This window comes from Tribolium castaneum, chromosome 4, assembly GCF_031307605.1.
Source record: "Tribolium castaneum strain GA2 chromosome 4, icTriCast1.1, whole genome shotgun sequence".
In the NCBI taxonomy this organism is placed as follows: domain Eukaryota; kingdom Metazoa; phylum Arthropoda; class Insecta; order Coleoptera; family Tenebrionidae; genus Tribolium; species Tribolium castaneum.
The window spans coordinates 421,512-440,901 of record NC_087397.1 but is presented as its reverse complement, the minus strand read 5'-3'; the positions used below and the strand labels follow the sequence as shown (position 1 = coordinate 440,901).

Genomic DNA, 19,390 nt, shown 5'->3' with positions numbered 1-19,390 from the left:
TCGAAAAACGCATCGAATTTGTGACAAAGTTTTGACATTTCCCGCAGGGTGATAAATAAGCGACAATTTTAAACAGACATATTTATTTCCAAAAATATACAAATAACATGTATATACCAACAAAATAACTCTCAGATCAGTCCCTAAATTTCAGTTTGGTCTCCAAGGTAGGTAAATTGAGCAGTGCATTACACAGTTATGTAATAAAAACCTTATCTAATTATCTAACGTACCAACAACCTCTTTTTACAAATGAACACTTTACACAGCTAATTTAATTACCTAAAATCACGTTAATTACTTAACTTCTTCTTTGCCCTCTTTTTTGGTGAGGTAGTTATAGTTGAGAAACCTGCTTAATTGCACTAATTGCGCGCTCTCATTAGTGAAATGACAGGCAAAAAGCAGCATATTTTGGGGCTGCACTTTCCAAGCAAATCGCATAAACATAGCAGAATAAAGACACAACGCTACAAAAAAACATTAGTTCACCAAACTCCAAAACAAGTTAATTGTACCAATGGTCATTTTCCCACTGATATATTTGGGATCTTTCGATATATCAGCGATTGCAGCTATAGGTATGCCCCAATTGGCAACAGGCCCCCAAAAATGCGTGCTATAACACACTTTTAGTAAAACAACGACTCAAACAAGCACTAACCTCATCAAATATTCCCTAAACTCCTTGCTTTTGAGCTGTTGCACCAACTTCTTCCCTAGAGTTGCCATTTTCGTGTCTTTCTTTAGAATGGAACTGAAATAAATGAATTTTAAATTCGTTATGTTAATTAAATGACCTACACATACACTCCAAGGAAGACTGGTGGTCAAATAAATGTGACAAATGTCAAGGTTAAGGTTATGCCAAATCATTCTGCTAACGTTTCACGAATTTTTTGTGTTTGAAACTCTGAAAGACACACTCCTAACACGAATAACACAATTGTTTGAAAAGAAATGGTTAATTGAAGGCAAAAAGGCCTAATCTCGCGTTTAAATTTAACAGTAACTTTAACTTTTCGGTGTTGCACACTTTGATGGCGCGCTTTCAACAATGGAAACAATGGCGTCCTCCCCCAGCCGTTGTGAAGTAAGGCTTTAGGCTTTATTTTCAATTTTAATTTACATTTTTATCATGAAGGAAAAGTCGAATCCGGCGGTCAATGACTCCAACTCGAACCTAACAGAAGACTCTGGCGATGAGGCGGTAAGTTAACGCACATTTGAGGCAAATTCCTGTAATATTAGTAGGATGAGACCTCAAGTGTTGGGAGCACTTCGACGACGTCCAGGAGCGACACCCCCACAAACAGGGTGCGGAAAGGACGGCGGGGTAAGAAAAAATTCAACCCGCTTAAAGTCCCCAAACCGATTTACAAGTTTACGTGAGTTTGGATGAGGTTAAGTGGTGTTTTTTTACTGGTGTTTTATTAGGTGTAATATTAAGGAGGATCATGGACAGCCACTTTTTGGCACCCAGTTCAACCACCACTTGAAAGAAGGCCAACCGCTGATTTTTGCAGCCGTTGGGAGTAACAGGGTTACGATTTATGAGTGTCCTGAGGGGAATGGGATCAAGCTTTTGCAGTGTTTTGCTGATCCTGATGTATCCTTTTTTACACGACACTTGACTTGATTCACATCGTTTGGCTTCTTAATAAATCAGTTAGATGAGAATTATTACACTTGTGCCTGGACTTATGACGAAGAGACGGGGAAGCCCCTTTTGGCGGTTGCTGGTTCAAGAGGCATAGTTAGGATTTTGAATCCGGCGTCTATGACCTGCATGAGGCATTATATAGGCCATGGGCATGCGATTAACGAGTTGAAGTTTCATCCAAGAGACCCCAATTTGTTGCTGTCTGTGTCCAAAGACCACGCTCTGAGGTTGTGGAATATTAAGACTGATGTCTGTATTGCCATTTTTGGGGGTGTTGAGGGGCACAGAGATGAGGTTTTAAGTGCTGTAAGTTGGCTTAAGATTTTTATTGGTAACAATATCCGAAAAAAAAACAAAGTGAGTTTGGTGATTTAGGATTTTGACTTGTTGGGCAACAGAATCATGTCTTGTGGCATGGACCACTCGTTAAAATTATGGAAATTAAACAAGGAGAGTATGAGGGAGGCTATTAAACAGTCGTACCAATGGAACACGACTAAGAGCACAAGACCATTCAATTCATTAAAGGAACATTTCCCTGACTTTTCCACTAGAGACATTCACAGGTTTTATCAATTAATTAATGAGGTTTTCCCCTTTTAATATTTTTTTTTAGAAATTACGTAGATTGCGTGCGTTGGTTTGGTGATTTTGTTTTGAGTAAATCGTGCGAAAACTGCATCGTGTGTTGGAAGCCAGGACGTCTGGAAGATGATAATTTGCGAAAGGGTGAAACCACGTCCACTGTCATTCACAGATTTGAGTACAAAGAATGTGAAATTTGGTTTGTGAGATTTGCTATGGATTTTTGGCAAAAAGTAATACTTTTCATTGCTTTTTAATTCGTTATTATTAGTTTGTTTTACAGATTTTGGCTTTGGGTAATCAGACTGGCAAAATTTTTGTGTGGGATTTAGACGTTGATGATCCAGCTCAAGCCAAATGTTACACTCTACAGCACCCTAGATGCGCTACAGCAATCCGACAAACTAGTCTCAGTAGAGACGCCAATATTTTATTATGTGTGTGTGATGACGGGACAATTTGGAGGTGGGATAAAGTAGCGTAACTACTTCCCGCTTTGTATTTTTTACGATAAAATAAACTATTTAAATTGAACTGACTTTTATTTTGACAATATCAGGTCTTCCTTTCCAGTTGGCAGTTGTTTTCTAAGTTTTGGAGCTCTAGATAGCAAGTCCCTCAATTTTTTTCTTGACTTATTCGCTCCATGTATTATTATTGAAGCAAATTACTTGTGTTTGCGAGAGCTAACGCGAAGGTTATCTCGCAACCAAAACTATTTCTTCAAGTACATCGCAGTGAAAGCGGAAATAATCTCCGAAAAGTGTCCCGCGTGCCATAATATTCATAACCAAATTACATAAACCACAATTACTACATAATTAATTAATGAATTATTTATTGTTTACAAGTAATTCATTCTTTTCGCGAGGCGAACGAACTTTCGGAAAACCAGTAACGCATATGACACAGTTTATTTAACTCTTGACCTTTGGTAGAAAAATTCAGATCTTTCTTTCTTTCGTACCAACACGTACGAAATTGAAATTTGCATGCACTTTCCCTTGCGTTAAATTCGCTCGTTCTTTTATCATTCTGCGGTGGCGCTAAAAAAACAAACGATTGACACTTTCCGAATACGAAATAGTTTTCACCGACACATACAAAAATCTATTAATTGATCATTGAGACCACTTTTTTTGTCTTTTCAAAAACACAATTTTTCCTTCGATAAAGATCCAAAAGTCCAGTGTGAAAGTCAATCAGTTTGCAATATTGGGCTTGGCCACAAGACGAGAATGCACAGAGGGGCGCGGCTTATTTATAACTCTTGCCACCTTGCACCAGGTTTCAGTCGTCCACAAGTTTAAAAAATGACAGTGTTAACGTGCGTTACGTGCCTACTTTTTTTTGTAAGTAAACCGAAATGACCCGCCACTGGTTTTATCTTCTTATTACCATGGATACGTACAAATTTTGGCACGTTTCTGTGGCAATTAGGCGAATCTACAAGCATGTGCGGCTCGTCAATGATAAAAAAATAGGGTTGTTTTTATAATATTCCATATTGAATTCTTTAGTTGGCTCTAGGCGCCAATCATCCTTGGCATAACAGTGTTCTTTACATTAGAAATTTCAACCTTGCTTTACTTTTACTCACCAATTTCGCTCCACAACATCAAAAAAAAAATTAAATAATACGTAAGCTTGTGGTTACATACTCCCTTACATAACTTATTTAAATTTCAAAACTGTTCCACTTTCTTTACAAATAAAATGATGAATATTTAAATTATTTAATTATCCAAAGATTACATTAAGTTCGGGCCAACTCCCACCTCGACTAAACATCCCGGGGGCTATTTTAGTCCCCCAAGGCAGACCAGCTCCCTTCAGACAGCAAAGGATCCAAAATGAGGGCCCCCCACCTCGATTGAGACGACCTCCACCAATAACTAACGCAGTCCCAGCCCCTGTCCGACCTGTTGTCGAAGAACCAGAAGAAGAAAACATCCCAATAAATAATAACAGTAATTTTGACGATGAAGTCAACAAATTGGGACTTTCGGTTCTCCAATCAGCAGTTGGGCAAGCTGTAGCTGCACCTGAGGAGGAACAACGTCAGGTGCACTTTAGACCGGAACGACCTGTTCCTGTTTTGAGGCAAGATATCCGCGAAAATGTGCCCCAAGCACCCGTTTTGAGGCAGGAACACCGCCAAAGTGTCCCACGGCCGTTATTGAGGGAGGACGTGCCTGTGAGGCAGCCCCAGCCGGTGAGGCACACTCAAGTAATTTAATTTAATAACTTTTTGTTTCTTTATTTTAATTATAATATTTAGGTGCGCCAGCACGTTCCAACACCGCCGCCCCCGCCCCCAGTGCGTCAGCCCACCCGCGGGCACCACCCCGCCCGCCAACCCTCGCAATACCTCGACGAAGACGGCGTCCGTCAAAGAACCCGTAAACCCCCAGTACAAATTTTGCGCAAATACCGAACTGATAATCCCGATGGTAGCATAACCTGGGGCTACGAGAATGAAGATGGTACGTTTAAGGAAGAAACGTTGGGGATTGATTGTGTAACACGGGGGAAGTACGGTTACGTCGACCCTGATGGTGTCCGCAGGGAATACACGTACGAAACGGGGAACAAATGCGATGAACCGGAAGAAGACGAAGATTTACCGCCCGAAAGACAACAAATTCAGACACAGCCCAGGAAGCCCCAATTCAGGCCTGGACCTTAGGTTTAGTGTTAAATTAAATGCCATTATTTGTTAAAAATAATAAATTAGGAATTATATATAACTGGTTGCCTGACCATGTTTGGTTACTACGGGTTACCACTATCAACAACACAAAAGGAAAAATAAAAATGCCAAATAAAGTTTTATGAGTTTTATTTATAAAAATTAACTACACTAGTAGGGCCTTTGCCGATGGTTATTGTAGTTCTGAGCATAACCCTTGCGGCCCCCTGTGTTCCAGGAATCGGCCGGCGTGATGGCAATATCCATAAAATCCCCAATTGCAAATCTAGCTTGACTTAGCGTTTTCAAGTCATCAGGTCCCTTAATCCCTGTAGTTGTGCTCCCTATTTCCCTCATTCGATAAATCGGGACTCTCATATCGGGAAAAACGAGCGAAAAACTAAACTTTGTCCCTTTTCTCCGTGCCTCTGGATTCACTTCTTTGACAAGTTGGGTTAACTCATGTAAAGTTGCGTCTTTCCATGTGTAGATTTGGAGCTCGTTCTGGGGCGTATTACCTTTATTATAGTCGGTGGGTTTGTGGTGGTAACCGTTCGACGAGACAAAAACGCGTAAAAGAAACGGACAGACCTGGAAACTTAGTTGGGAAAAAAAGTCAAGTTGGGGGTGTTGTACCTTTTGGCGATCCACTGCATCGTCTTTCTTTTCCTCGATTACGACATCCACGGATGCCATAGTATGGTTTTTGATTAATAAATAAACAGTTTTTGTCACTTGTAAAAAATAAGGTTAACACTTGTTTACAGTTGACAGAGGGCGCTTGAACCCACGCCCTACTCCCATTATTGCGTTTCTTTTTCTAGCACATTGTATCGTCCAACCACCCATCTTTGTCTCGCGTCTGGTGATAGGTCGAGAGAATCGGATGACTTTATTGACGTTCACATAACCTATTCAAAAGTTATGTCAGGACAGAGATTCCGGTAGTACCAGGTGAGTCATTTTTGCCCTTTATACAATTATTTTCGCGTAATTACAATTATGATCAGTTGTTGTTTTGATGAACTGTAATTTCAAAACGCATTGTAAGCATATTTTTGAATTAGCATACCTATCTACAAGTCCAACGTTTGAAAACAATAAAAAAGATAAAACTCATCATTCGCACTTTGATTGTTATTTCATTCAGTTCACTAGTGTTCCAGTTCCAAAAAAAAAATGGCCCAAACGGACCCTAATGTAATCGTAGGCCCAGAAGTTGAGCGCTTCATTGAAGGTTCCTTAGGTGAATTATTGCTACTTTTACTGAAAACACACTGTGATAATGTCTTACAAGTAAGTAAGTAATTATTTTTACCACCCTTGTGGCAAAAAAACGTATAGGTTGATGCCGCAACTGACGAAGAATTGCCAGCTAATTTATTACTAAGTCGTTCGATTCAACTCGCAAAATGGTTACGCAGTATTGGGGTTAAAGAAGGAGATTCGATTTCGGTAAATAGCGAAAATCGGTTAGAATTCGCCGTTGTGACAGTGGCCACGTTTTTCGTTGGCGCTGTTTTTGCCCCTTTAAACCCTGAATATACTCCAGGTGAATGCTCTTGAACTTTGGTAATAAAATAATTGATAAGTTTATCGCTTTCAGGCGAATTAAACCACGTTCTCCAACTTTCAAAACCCAAAGTCATTTTTTGTTCGCCTCAAACGATTCAAACTATGACTAAAGTTTTCGCCGATCATCCAAATCTCACACATTTGGTGCTTTTTGGGGCGCAGAAACGTAACGAGAGTTACGTTATAATGCATGAGGATATTATCAGAGGTAATTTTGAGGCACAAGCCGAAGGCGAGTGTCGTAACATATATAGTAAAAATGCATTGATATTTAGGCGCCACCGGTGACAACATTGACGAAAGTTTTGAAGCCACACCAGTGGACCCCAAAGACGCCATTGCCACGATTTTAATGTCGTCAGGGACCACTGGTTTGCCAAAGGGTGTGATGTGCACCCATGAAAGCATGACCACCTATGTTGACATAATGAGGTGATTTTTTAGTCATTTTTTCAATTGTTATATTGGACTGTCATTAGGGTTACCATGGCACAAATAATCGAAAATGACGATCCCAGCGACGCCATGATGGGTCTCGCCCCATTTTTCCACTCAATGGGTTTCATGTTAATGTTTTTGAATTTGTTACGCGGCAAAAAAATGGTTGTTTTGAGTCGTTTCAAAACCAAAATTTTCCTAGACGCTATCATAAAGTACAAAATTTCGCGACTTGTTGTACCACCACCTGTCATGTTGGTGCTCCTGAAACACCCACTTACTAAACAATACGACCTGTCTGGAATTAAGGAAATTCGGACAGGAGCTGCCCCCATGGGGAAAGACATGGAACGTGAATTAAAAAACCGATTTAAAGTAGGCCACGTGTCTCAAGGTTACGGAATGACTGAAACGACGTTAGGAATTCTAGTCAGTCCTTTGGGCAAAACTAAAGTCGGATCAGTTGGGAAAATTGTTCCAGGAATGATGGCCAAAGTTATTGATGATACTGGAAAGGCTTTAGGGCCGTATAAAGAAGGCGAGGTTTGTTTTAAAGGGCCCTTGATTATGAAGGGTTATGTTGGCGATCCTGTTGCCACGGCCAATACGATTGATCAAGACGGCTGGATACATACCGGAGACGTGGCCTACTACGATGAGGACGGATATTTTTTTATTGTTGACAGAATTAAAGAACTTATTAAGTACAAAGGCTATCAAGTGGCACCTGCTGAACTTGAGGCTTTGTTAATCACACATCCGGCGGTTGCAGATGCCGCTGTTATCGGCCTACCTGATGAAAGGGCCGGGGAATTACCGCTGGCCTTTGTTGTGAAAAAACCCAATCATGAGACGACTGACAAAGAATTGGAAAAATTTGTCGCCGGTACTTGTTAATTTAACCATTGATTTTTGTTTACTAATATTTTTGCAGACAATGTATCGTCTCAGAAACAATTGAGAGGAGGTGTTGTGTTCATTGATGCCATTCCGAGAAATCCGTCAGGAAAGATTTTACGGAGACATTTGAAACAGCACGCAATCACACTTAAATCAAAGCTTTAAGTAAATTTTGTTGTTATTTTTGTTGATAATTTTATACTGGTTTTGTTGGTGTCGTGATAATAAAACGTGACAAAAGTAAAAAGCATTTTTTGTTGTATTAAGAAATCAGAATACAATATTTACAATACAATTCAACTATGTCACAATAATACTTAGTACAAAAAAAATTGTTAAACACTAACGTTTTGGCTTGAACCTCTTGAATGGAAGTTGTTTTTGGTAAAACACAAATCGGGGCGTTCCTAAAGCTTTGCAAAATAAATAATTTTACATTTTATTGGACAGTCTTTATATGTAAAGAACAAGATCGTTCTTGATTTCATTAGCCTAGTTTCAAATATTCAAGGAAGCTTAAAAATGTAGGTACATCCAACATTGAATTAGGATTATAAAAATAAACTTGTAATATTCCATCGCAATCAAAGTGACCTGTCACATTAGCAACGCCATCTTTCGCTGTCATATTACAAGATCGGTTTTATTTGAGAAAACGATATGTAAATTTAGAAAAGAATCACAATTTGTCGTTCACAAGACAAAAAGTTTGAAGCAGAATTAAAATTAGTCCGAATCGTCGTCAGCGCCTGGATCGAATCCGGCCAAATCAGCCGACTGTAAGTGTCCCTTCATTAGGGCGTATTCGATCAAAGCGAGATGACAAAAAATGTACTGATCAGGCATTTGGATGGAATATGCACGTTGTGATCGGATTCGTTCGACAGTTCCTCGAATATCTGCCGTTCCTAAATCCTCCAGTCGGGATATACAAATATCCAAGGTACAAAAAGTCCCTAAAAAATACAGAAACAGTTGTTCATCAATTTAAATTTCTATTGAAAAACTTCAAATTAATGTGTTGGAATTTGTTAATTTAATTGAATAAATAAATTGGTAAAGAACAGAATGTGTTTTCTTACCCGTTCGTCCAATTCCTGCACTACAATGGACCACAATCGGCGGTCCTCGGGGATGCCCTGCCCATGTATCACCCAGTGCTACCACCATAGCGTTCTGTTTTCGGCGCACACGTTCGAGAAACTCGAGCATGGCTTTAGCCGAACGGGGAACCCCATAATCGGGCCATGACGTAAACTGCCAATGCGAAACTTCCCTAGATTCGTCGGTCTATGAACAAATTGTAATTCGAATGCATAACTATGAATTTTTTTCACATACTTTATTATTAATAAGATTAATAGTTGTGACGGTGTAGTCGGGATCGGTTTCAACAGCTACAGTTTTAACAGTGAATTGACCATAACTCGCTTCACTCCCAACTTCAGTCTCCCAGTACTGGTGACACTTGGGACGCCCTCGTTCCATCACTCGAGTCGTCATCACTATCACTAAACTATGTTGTTCCCAAATCATTCGCCAAAAATCGGGCGTTGTTTTCGGTAAAGGACCTACAATTTTAATTTAATAGCACGAAGGACCGAGTGATTATGCAATATTCACCTTGTGTGTTAATAAACGCGTTTTTCTGCTTATACCCATCGACAAAATTCGCATGTATATAATCACTGTCTTTATCACAATCGATTTCGGAGAGAATCACTCGACTATGATCGTAACACAACACATCCGTGTATCGATTTTTCGGCAAGTTGTTTTTCATTTTGGCGACGTTGAAGGTGCCATCAGGGGGCCTTGACCGAATCTCTGCGTACTCCTGCATGAGCCCCGAACGCCCCCTATCTCGCACATAATCCACCAATTGGGGCATTGTAAGTGCAGCCCCATCTCCATGCAAAGAATCATCGTCAGAGAAACCACTCGATGCGCTACTTGGCGGATTCAAATTGCCTTCTTCGGCCCAGGTGTCGTTTATGTTATTGGTCGATGACGAGATTTCGATTTCGGTTGGTGTGCGAATGCGTTTTTGGGGTGATGGCGTTTTGCCATCTAAAATTTTTTATTTAATTACAATAATTCAATAATATGTTAACACCGACCATATTGTGGCAATGAGGTTTCCTCTCGAGTGGTCATTGACTGCAAACACAACGATAGCCAACCATTATGGTCCAGGATGAGTGAGCCGCCCAACTGTGTTGGTAGAGATTCTCGTGGTATATGGGTTAAAAGTTGGGCCACTGAAACGGTGTAAACTCTCTCACGGAGTTTTTCACGGACGAAAAGACGCAGGATTTTGAAGGGGGCTTTGAACCACAAGGGGGCCGTCACGATCAGCACCTTTTTAAGTTTGGCCGGATAGCCGCCCTATAAATTTTATTTTCATTTGCATTGCGTTTTAGAGACAAAGCAACGGTAATCGGCAACAATGCGTTCATTAACATTTTTTTGCCATTAAATTCATGAAAAATTATCGCACTGACCCATTGGCTTTGTTACAAATAAATCACGTCGGTAACTGTTCACCGAATTCTTTTGAGGAAAATTATTATATTACCATGTATAATTTTAGAGAAAAAAAAAACAAACTATTTTAATGTGAAATGAGCCGTAGAATTCAATGGAACAAACCGCGTTGCTCTACGACTTTTAGTTTTCGAGTTATGAATTTTTTTAGTGTAAAACTTCATTACCAAAAAACCAATAATTAGCTGAGGTGACTAATGCAGATACGTAATAATAATCTGGAATTAAGCAGAGCCGTAACAACTGTGTTTTATTTTTACATGTTTTTTTGGCAAAAAAATATTTGAATTATTATTTTGTTATAAAGTGATCGTCCCACGATGCATGAGTGACCCAATCTGCATAATATCTGTTTCGTAACGCTGTGAATGATGCGCAATATTTTAGGTTAGCGATTAAATTAATTTTAATTTATTTATGCACCATCGCATTTTGGAGCAAACATTAAGTGTAGGTATGAAACAATATGGTGGAAATCTCATGACATAAGTAGTAAAACAGTCAGATAAATAAAACAAACACTTGATTAATTCCTGAAACGATACGCTTGATCATTTCCATGGAAAATCCCTCCACACCATCCGAAAACATTTCGCGTTAATTTACGACACAAACTGCGTCTATTCCATCAAACACACACACGAATCTAAAATTACAACACCGACAATTTATCACTCGTCTATTATTCCAAATAATAGAAACAATCGTTGATACGTCCCCTTACGTAATGCCTTACCTGACTAAAAAAATCAACACATCCGCTCAACTCTAAAATCACCCCAAACACTCGCAAACCATTATTTCAACACACCCACCTTAAACCCTTAAAATTTCCTCAAACGAAACGACGACTTTTTCACAATCAAGCAACAGATCAAACATTTCATGCAGTCACTAAATCGATGGACGTCGCGACGCCGCACAATTCGAGTTTGCGCACAAACGATACGTAAAATTATGATTACGACGAATAGTGTGTTTGTGTGTTACGCCTTGAACCGCACGACTTCTAAACGCATTAATAATAATGCTCGAAATAATTAGTATAACAGGTTCATACTCACATAGGAAAAAAATGCGGTTATGGACGCTTAATCACCGTAATATGGACGCATTGTTTAAGGAGCCTCACCGGTGACTAATTATTATTAACCAAGCGAATTTTTTCGCATTATTATACGCCATGTGTAGTAAACAAATTTATAAACAGGGTCAAGGCTGTGCTTGTTGAAAAATTTTTTGGTTTCTATAGCAATGCCTTGGAAACCATCACAATTTCCATGGTTACGTTACAACTACAGTTGAACTCTATAATTCATGATATCGCGCTTACCTTTTGCTGCATTGCAAAAAAAAATGAAAAAAAAAATAGTATTTTTGTTTATTTTTTTTTATGAAAAATAATCTATGTTTTTCCATTTTTTTTCTCAATGATTTAATCATATTGTGACACATGTTTAAAATTATAATGATGCAAAAAATATACAGGGTACCTTTTAAAAATAAGTGGACTAGTATACACATACACTAAATAAAAAATTAAAATTATTGACAAAGACTGAAAAATTCGGCTTCTATTCATGTTACCACTACAATATCCATATCAGATCAATTAACATGCAAATATGGGCTTTGTGTTGAATCAATGTGAATTTAAATTAGGTTAAACCCGGCCCAATTCATCTAGAGTGTAGTAAAAAAGTTGTAAAACAATTGCGGAATCACCGGACGAAACAATGACATCACCGCGCATTTGATAAAAATTATTTACCAAGATAAAGAATTATGAAAAGGTACGTTTTACATACAATAATCATTCTTGTGGGTTGTAATTTTTCACCAAAATAATTAAAAAAAATTGCAACATCGCCAAGGTCAAACCCACCTTAATAATAATTAATTGAATGAAACAATACTGACCTTCAATAAAGTGAGAATCTTTTGCGACAGATCATAATCGAAATTTGAATATTTCGAATTGGACATGTCGTAAATAAACACAATTCCGGCTTTTTGTGTGACGGGATTTTGCAGTGCCACATCAAGTTGATAAACAACACCCTGTAGAGTGACTTGATGGGTTGTACTAGCCGGGGAGTGTTTATGAGCAGTGAACACAGCTATCGCAGCATCGGAGGCATCTCGTTTCGGCTGCAAAGCCACACACAAAAATTTTAAAACACGAACCGCGTAGCGGCGAGTGACACAAAAAAACTAGCCATAGTCTAAAAACTCACCAAAATCGTAAATTTCCCTGTAAGTAATTCAGACTGTAGTGGTTCCTTTAACGGATCGAAACACGTTAGGCCTTCACGTTGTCGTGTCAATTCGTGCTGTTCGAAAAGGACCAAAGCTCGAAGAACGTCGAATTTTCGAGCGTAGAGAAACCGAACGGCTGTTGACCATGACACGGGGCCCAATTTTCGACGATATTTAGCGTTGACTTTTTCGATGAAATCTTTCGTTGCCTGAAACAGGAAGTCGGAACGTGCCGGAAACTTCTATTTGCGTCCTCATTAAAAATAAACAGCGGCTAAAACGGGGGCCATAAAATACACAGGGTGACCCTTCCGATTTTAACAAATAGCAACAAGTTGTCGATTAATTCACTCAGATCGCAACATGTGTTTGAACAATCAGACGAACGCAACAATGACTAATTTGCGTGGGAAGTTAATATAAAACACACAATTCCGGAATTTAACCAATGGAGAGTGCACAAAGTCATGTTTTAGGTTGGGGGGCCCCCATTTATGTACGGATTGGTGATTTCGCCCAAGGGTCATTTAAACAAGAGTCTTAATGATTAAAGTAAGGGAAAATTATTAAAATACCCACTTCCTCTTGTTCTGGGGTTAATGTAGCAGCCATCATTGTACACGCACACAACACAACAAAATTTGACAGACGGGTGGCTCTTACCAACAGTTGCTTCTAAACCATTAACCGAAAATTACTAGAAATTTAAACCTAAGGAGAATAGAAATTATTGATTGCAGTTTTTACCTTCTGACACATGTTTTTGCTTAATGTTGATTACAAAATAGGTTTTTAACTTTTTTTTTTTCGAAAGTAAAAAAATCCTATTATTATTATTTCCCCACATTTGACACAAAAAAAATATTTTACGCGCTTTTCCAACTTGGCCATGAAACTGGACTAATTTTATTATAATTTCTATCCCAAATTAATTTATACTTGGAATTTATAAATAAAATAAAACCAAACGTAACCATTTGAAAAACCCCAAACGATAAAATGTCACTGTCAGGATCCCAATTTTTCTTGTCAAATTTCGTAAAAGTAAGGTTATTGAGTCATTACCGGTGGTAAGCTATTATTAGCAATGAAATAAGTCGCAAAAGTACTTTTTTCCTAGTTTTGCAAACATGTCTGTGATTCCCCAAGTAGCCGACGCCGACATTGACCCAAACGGTGTCTTTAAATACATCCTTATCAAGCTCACTTGTCCCAACTCTGATGGTAAAATTGAGGAGAAAAACATCGTACGAGGCTATGCTTCATGCCCTTATCACTCCGATATCAACGATAAAGTTACGGAAGAATTACAAAATTTAAAATCAGCAAAAACTATCAGAGATTGGCGTACAAAAGTTTTAGGCGGTGGAAGAATTAATCATGATTCTGAGGCAAAAAACATCAAAGTTTATGGATATTCTCAAGGTTACGGCAAAGCAGACCATGAAATAACTGTGGAGATTTTGAAAAAGAAGTATTGCGATTACAACATCACCTGGTCCGATGAGGGGTATTAGGAGGGTATTTATTTAACGTAACAATAAATTTTTTTGAGACTAGTTGGTTTTTATTGAAGTGAAGTAGTCCACAAAGTATGCACGTGTATAATATTGGTTGCATACTATACAAAGCCCAGTTACATTACCGTCTAAGTTTTCGAAAAAATGATTTTTTATTTATGGTTAATACATAATAAGCAAAAAAATATAGACAGATGGTACATTAAATTCTTTATAGTAAGCCATAATTTTTTTTTCCTTACTTTTCCCTATAATACGTGATAAAGAGTTCAACTTTTACCGTGCTATATAAATAATAAGCTTTTGGACGTGCTTTTAAGCAAAATCAGCCAAGTTATTCGTAAACAAACGCAGATAATCGGCCTTAAATCAAATAAAAAGGAGTGTTTAGTAACCCTGATACGTTATCTCTGATTCATCAAATTGTTTGATAAAACGTGTAAAATAAACTGACCGTGAGTTGTTAATTCAGTCGCAATGAGTGTAAAAGTCGAATGGAACCCCAAAGATTGGGAAGTAAAATCGAAAGCTGTGGAAAAACAGCTCGAACCCTTAGTTATCCATGTCACAACTCTAATGAATTCGGAAAAATCCCCAAAAAAACGGAGTGGCAAGTCCAAAAAATCTACAGTTCTTGTGAGCGTTTTGGAAAAAGCGATCGCCAATTTTATACAAAAGGGACAACAAATCGCTGATGAAAACCCACAAATTGCGCAAGAAATGTCAGCAGTTATTGAGGAAATTCGGTCGAGTGGTAAATATCGGAAAAACCCAAACGTGTTTTTTTGAGTAAGATTTTTTGCAGGTAAAGTAATGATTGCCGCATCGCGCGATTTCGTCACTAATCCTTGCAACACAATCCAACGTAGCGAGTTGATCAAATCCGCTCGCGCTCTCCTAACTTCCGTCACACGTCTCTTAATCCTTGCGGACATGATCGACGTCCAAATCCTCCTCAAATCCACTCAAAGTGTCGAAGCCGACTTGGAGAAACTCCGCGTTGTGAAATCACATCCAGAGCTTGAAAAAGCCTTCAAAAATTTTAAACTCAACGCTGGAAATTTACTTCAACAAGCGGCGAAACGCCAACACGATTTGAGAGACCCTCAAATGCAGGATGACTTGGCTGCGGCTCGAGCAATCCTCAAAAAAACCTCAACTATGCTTCTGTCGGCCACTAAAGTCCACATTTCGCACTCGCAAATTGTTGAGGCGAGAGAAAACCGTGAGGAGGTTTTGAGGCAAGTTTGCCAGGCCGTGACTACGATCAGTAAAGTGGCCAAAGGTGATTTTGAGTCAGAGAGTGGAAATAACGTAGGGAAACTTGCTCGGAATTTAGAAAAATTCCAACAAATCGATAAGTGTGTTAGCGATAAGATAACGCTCGAGGAACAACTGGATGAAATCATCAAAGGGGCGCAACTTATTTCCGGCACCGAAAGCGTGCGAAATGAACGAAAGGAGAAAATTCTGGCCGGTTGTCAAGCCATCCGTGAGGCCTTGCAAGGTTTATTTACGAAAATGGACCCAAAAGAAGCGTCAAAACTCGGCCATAAAACCAAAACCTTGAAACGCCAACTGTGCAAAGCTGTCGCCGACCAAATCACCACAGTTTTCCACCCAACTCACGACCCTCTACTGTCTTTATACAACGCTGCAAAAACCGGAGACCTCGCACAAGTCGAAGTTTGCACCTCAGCCTTCACCCAACATTGCTCTAAACTCATCGAGGTTGCACACCAAGTCTGCGAACTCTCGACCAATGAAGATGGGGTGAAAATGGTACGTCATGCCGCCTCACTGCTCGAAAACTTGCAGCCCCAGGTCGTAAACTCCGCCCGGATTTTGGCACAACAACCGCAAAGTCTTGACGCACTCGAAAACATGGACATGTTCAAAAACGAGTGGTTGAACCAAGTCAAAATTTTGCTCGAAGCCGTTGATGATGTTACAACAGTGGATGATGTTTTATCAGTGTTGGAAAACTATATCCTTGATGATATGAATCAATGTCTTGGCGCTTTGCACGACCGAAATCCGGGAGAACTTTGCGAAATTGTAGCAAATATCCAGAACAGGACGAAGCGAATTTGCGAAATGGTAGCTTCGGAGATGGACAATTATGAACCTTGTCTCTACACACGTAAGGTTTTGCAAGCCGTTAAAGTGCTAAATGAGCGGGTTAAAGATTTCGAAATGAAAACTGAAGCGATTATTCAAGTTATGAGAGATAGGCCTGAAGAAGAGTTGGATGAGAATGATTTTATTGATACGACGAGACTTATCTATGATGGGGTTAGGGAGGTGCGAAGGGCCGTACTTATGAATAGGGTAAGTGATTTTTTTATTGTTTAATTTGGGCCCAGTTTTGTAATACATTCTTTAAAGTTAAAGGAGATTTAAATTTATTGTATATACAGTAAAATCTCTCAACAACGGACACCGATGGGGACCTTTAATTGTCCGTTGTGACGAGGTGTCCGTTAAGGGAGGTTTTACTATTTTTTGGAAATAATAATGAAAGTGTTTCTTCATGAGGAAAACTTTAATTAAAAATAGGAAAAATGCAATCATTATTTTTATTAAAATGCGAGAGAAGATGGGTGTTTTACGAGATTTTAAACCAAATTGTTTCAATGATTTCTACAACAAAAATTGCTTATTTTTTAATTTCAGACACTTTAGTTATCGGTGCATTTTTGTGAGTTTTTTAAGGGCATGTTTATGAAATAATTTTATAATGTAATTAAAAAGTTATAATTTAGATTATTATTACAGGCCGATGAGGATCTAGACCCTGAGGAAGTTGAAATCGAGGAAAATTACACAACGGATATCACGAGAAGTGAGTACTTATTTAATTTTTTAACGGTGTGACTTATGTTTTTAGCCCAAACTGTGGAAGAAAATTCAGATGACATGGGGGGAATTAATGTTGTTAGAGTAAGTTGGAATCGGCTCGCGTAATCGGCTTCACAAACTTTTCAAATTGCAGCAAGCGATTAATACACTCCCCGAAAAAGACAAGCGCAAGATAATGCAACAAGTTGAGAACTTCCAGAGCGAAAAACTGACTTTTGACCAGGAAGTGACCAAATGGGACGACGCCGGTAACGATATTGTGGTCCTTGCCAAATACATGGGCATGATAATGATCCAAATGACCGATTTCGTCCGGTAATTCCCCCTCTCAAAAATCCCTAATAATTTGGGCAATTCCAGGCAAAAAGGCCCGCTGAAAACAACCACGGATGTTATAAACGCTGCCAAGAAAATCTCAGAAACGGGCAACAAGCTCGACAAGCTCACACGTCAAATCGCTGAACAGTGTCCCGAAAGCACGACGAAGAAAGATTTGTTGGCGTATTTGGAACGTGTGGCTCTTTATTCGCACCAAATTAACATTATAGCAAAGGTGAAAGCTGACGTCCAGAGCGCTAATAACGAAGAACTGATTTTGGCTGGGGTTGAAAGTGCGACTTCTTTAATTGAAAATGCGAAAAATTTAATGAATGCTGTGGTGCTTACTGTTAAGGCTTCCTATGTTGCTACTACAAAGTACACCAGAACTGGGACCAACATACAATCACCCATAGTTGTCTGGAAAATGAAAATTCCCGAAAAGAAACCATTGGTGCGGTTGGAAAAACCGAAGGAAGTGAGGGCTGTAGTGAGGAAAGGGTCACAAAGAGTGCCCCAACATCCCATAAAGGCTTTGGCCGAGTTTGAATTGTAAATTGTTCAATAAAACCAAAGTTTCTGACCATTTCTCTCAATCATTTCGTTACAAATTAACTAACTGTTACAAAGGTTAATAAAAAAAAATTATGAATGATAACATCCCTCTCTTTTACATTCCTGTAAATCCTCGTATATCCCTGGAAATCCTTGAGTACTAACTTGTATAGTTATTAGTCTCAAAAAAATTCGAGATATTGCTATTTGTAATTTGTCATTTTTAGATATTTTTTTCTCAATTACTATTCGAAGAAGTAGAACTATTTTGATCCTTACGCATACAAAATCATTACCAATTTTTGCATTTAGCAGCAATTTGCTCGAAAACTATTAGTCGGAGAACAACAATCTTTTTTGAAAAAAATAGATCATTTAAAGAGCTTTCCAACGATAATACACTTCATGGGGTTATCTCAAATAGTTCCGGAGCTATTGCTCGAGAAATGTTCCGGGTACCCAAAACCGACAAAAACTGCGACGAAAATTGAAAAAATCAAACATCAAAAAATCGAACATATGGACTTTTTGTGGACTTTTAACAACTTTTGTGGATTGTTAAGTCATGTAGAAGTCCATAAAAATTTACTGGAGTGAGTTTAAAAAAAAATTTTTTTTCACCTCTTTGTATTCAGGAAATTTTAACAAAAAAATTGAAAACTTTAAATCTCGTGAAAAGTTGATATAATACAGAAAATGAGCCGCTGAATTCAATGGAACAAACCGCATTGCTCTACGACTTTTAGTTTTCGAGTTATGAATTTTTTTGTTGAATAAAATTTTCCACTATGACAAATGGCTAACCTAAATTTCGGCAAAAAATTTTAAATTTTTAATTCTTGTGAAAAATTGATATAATATGTAAAATGAGCCGTAGAATTCAATCGAACAAACCGCAATGCTCTACGACTTTTAGTTTTTTTTTATGAATTTTTTTAGTGAAAAATTTTGATCGCCTCTGTAGCCGGAACCGTTGCTCGGAGCGGCTCCGGGTTTAGACGAAAAAATAGCTAAAATTAAGCGCTATCAGATGATTTTCTGTTTGTTGCTCTAAGTCTTACAGTTTCCGAGAAAAACGCAAAAAAAGGTTTCCATTTTCACTTTTTTTCAATTTTCAATCGCTAATTACGGCGAAACTATTAGAGTTATCGAGAAACGGAAAAATAGAGGACAACCGGAATAAAAAACTCTACAAAATGGCATAGGACTCAAGGCGATATCTCGCAAAAAAATTTTCAATTTTCAAACGCCGATTACGGCCAAACTAAAAGAGCTAGAAGAAAACGGTTTGTTCCATCGTAAAGAGCACATCAAAATCTATAAGATAGAATAGGTTTCATTTGATTTTAAGACACTTTAAAAATTGACCGATTTTAAGGGGGGGGTGTTAACTTTTTTTTAATTTTTTTATTTTCTCATTTACGGCTAAACTATTGTAAAAAGTGGAACTGTTTTGATCCATACCTATGCAAAATG

The 19,390-nt window shown here is 38.4% G+C and overlaps 8 protein-coding genes across 9 annotated transcripts; 5 read left to right on the top strand and 3 right to left on the bottom strand.

Annotated features, from left to right (window-relative positions):
* Positions 1–66: 66 nt before the first annotated feature.
* Positions 67–952, bottom strand: Mpc1 (Mitochondrial pyruvate carrier). The gene is made up of 4 exons (XM_968660.4): positions 811–952; positions 665–757; positions 519–619; positions 67–470 (listed from the first exon to the last, which is right to left on the bottom strand). The coding sequence occupies exons 2-4, from the start codon at positions 730–732 to the stop codon at positions 298–300; spliced, it is 342 nt and encodes a 113-aa protein (XP_973753.1). The 5' UTR covers positions 733–757; positions 811–952; the 3' UTR covers positions 67–297.
* A 1-nt stretch (position 953) lies between these two features.
* On the top strand, positions 954–2,782 carry escl. Its single transcript, XM_008192255.3, has 8 exons — positions 954–1,093; positions 1,145–1,210; positions 1,255–1,388; positions 1,438–1,609; positions 1,670–1,969; positions 2,039–2,229; positions 2,280–2,481; positions 2,532–2,782. Exons 1-8 carry the CDS (start codon positions 1,058–1,060, stop codon positions 2,730–2,732), a joined length of 1,302 nt encoding a protein of 433 aa, XP_008190477.3. The 5' UTR covers positions 954–1,057; the 3' UTR covers positions 2,733–2,782.
* A 660-nt stretch (positions 2,783–3,442) lies between these two features.
* LOC662631 (uncharacterized protein) lies at positions 3,443–5,077 on the top strand. Its single transcript, XM_968715.4, has 3 exons — positions 3,443–3,600; positions 3,999–4,478; positions 4,530–5,077. Exons 1-3 carry the CDS (start codon positions 3,562–3,564, stop codon positions 4,935–4,937), a joined length of 927 nt encoding a protein of 308 aa, XP_973808.1. The 5' UTR covers positions 3,443–3,561; the 3' UTR covers positions 4,938–5,077.
* Bin1 (Bicoid interacting protein 1) lies at positions 5,074–5,716 on the bottom strand. The gene is made up of 2 exons (XM_968749.4): positions 5,577–5,716; positions 5,074–5,531 (listed from the first exon to the last, which is right to left on the bottom strand). The coding sequence occupies exons 1-2, from the start codon at positions 5,634–5,636 to the stop codon at positions 5,112–5,114; spliced, it is 480 nt and encodes a 159-aa protein (XP_973842.1). The 5' UTR covers positions 5,637–5,716; the 3' UTR covers positions 5,074–5,111.
* A 49-nt stretch (positions 5,717–5,765) lies between these two features.
* On the top strand, positions 5,766–8,100 carry LOC662698 (uncharacterized). 2 transcript variants are annotated; one of them, XM_008192256.3, is made up of 7 exons: positions 5,766–5,894; positions 6,099–6,236; positions 6,285–6,492; positions 6,547–6,723; positions 6,791–6,947; positions 6,995–7,839; positions 7,888–8,100. In XM_008192256.3, the coding sequence occupies exons 2-7, from the start codon at positions 6,120–6,122 to the stop codon at positions 8,016–8,018; spliced, it is 1,635 nt and encodes a 544-aa protein (XP_008190478.2). In that variant the 5' UTR covers positions 5,766–5,894; positions 6,099–6,119; the 3' UTR covers positions 8,019–8,100. The 2 variants fall into 2 exon arrangements, with proteins under 2 accessions (XP_008190478.2, XP_008190480.2); XM_008192258.3 differs by lacking the exon at positions 5,766–5,894 and adding an exon at positions 5,910–5,986.
* Positions 8,095–13,356, bottom strand: Ptpmeg2 (Protein tyrosine phosphatase Meg2). The gene is made up of 8 exons (XM_015977420.2): positions 13,239–13,356; positions 12,638–12,868; positions 12,321–12,551; positions 9,974–10,241; positions 9,477–9,923; positions 9,195–9,424; positions 8,936–9,143; positions 8,095–8,809 (listed from the first exon to the last, which is right to left on the bottom strand). Exons 1-8 carry the CDS (start codon positions 13,272–13,274, stop codon positions 8,580–8,582), a joined length of 1,881 nt encoding a protein of 626 aa, XP_015832906.1. The 5' UTR covers positions 13,275–13,356; the 3' UTR covers positions 8,095–8,579.
* A 216-nt stretch (positions 13,357–13,572) lies between these two features.
* Positions 13,573–14,198, top strand: LOC662760 (14 kDa phosphohistidine phosphatase). The gene is made up of 2 exons (XM_064356036.1): positions 13,573–13,729; positions 13,780–14,198. The coding sequence occupies exons 1-2, from the start codon at positions 13,659–13,661 to the stop codon at positions 14,174–14,176; spliced, it is 468 nt and encodes a 155-aa protein (XP_064212106.1). The 5' UTR covers positions 13,573–13,658; the 3' UTR covers positions 14,177–14,198.
* Positions 14,199–14,540: 342 nt separating this feature from the next.
* On the top strand, positions 14,541–17,945 carry LOC662789 (catenin alpha). Its single transcript, XM_001813192.4, has 6 exons — positions 14,541–14,933; positions 14,985–16,510; positions 16,958–17,024; positions 17,070–17,122; positions 17,175–17,356; positions 17,402–17,945. Exons 1-6 carry the CDS (start codon positions 14,657–14,659, stop codon positions 17,913–17,915), a joined length of 2,619 nt encoding a protein of 872 aa, XP_001813244.2. The 5' UTR covers positions 14,541–14,656; the 3' UTR covers positions 17,916–17,945.
* The last annotated feature ends 1,445 nt before the right edge of the window (positions 17,946–19,390 follow it).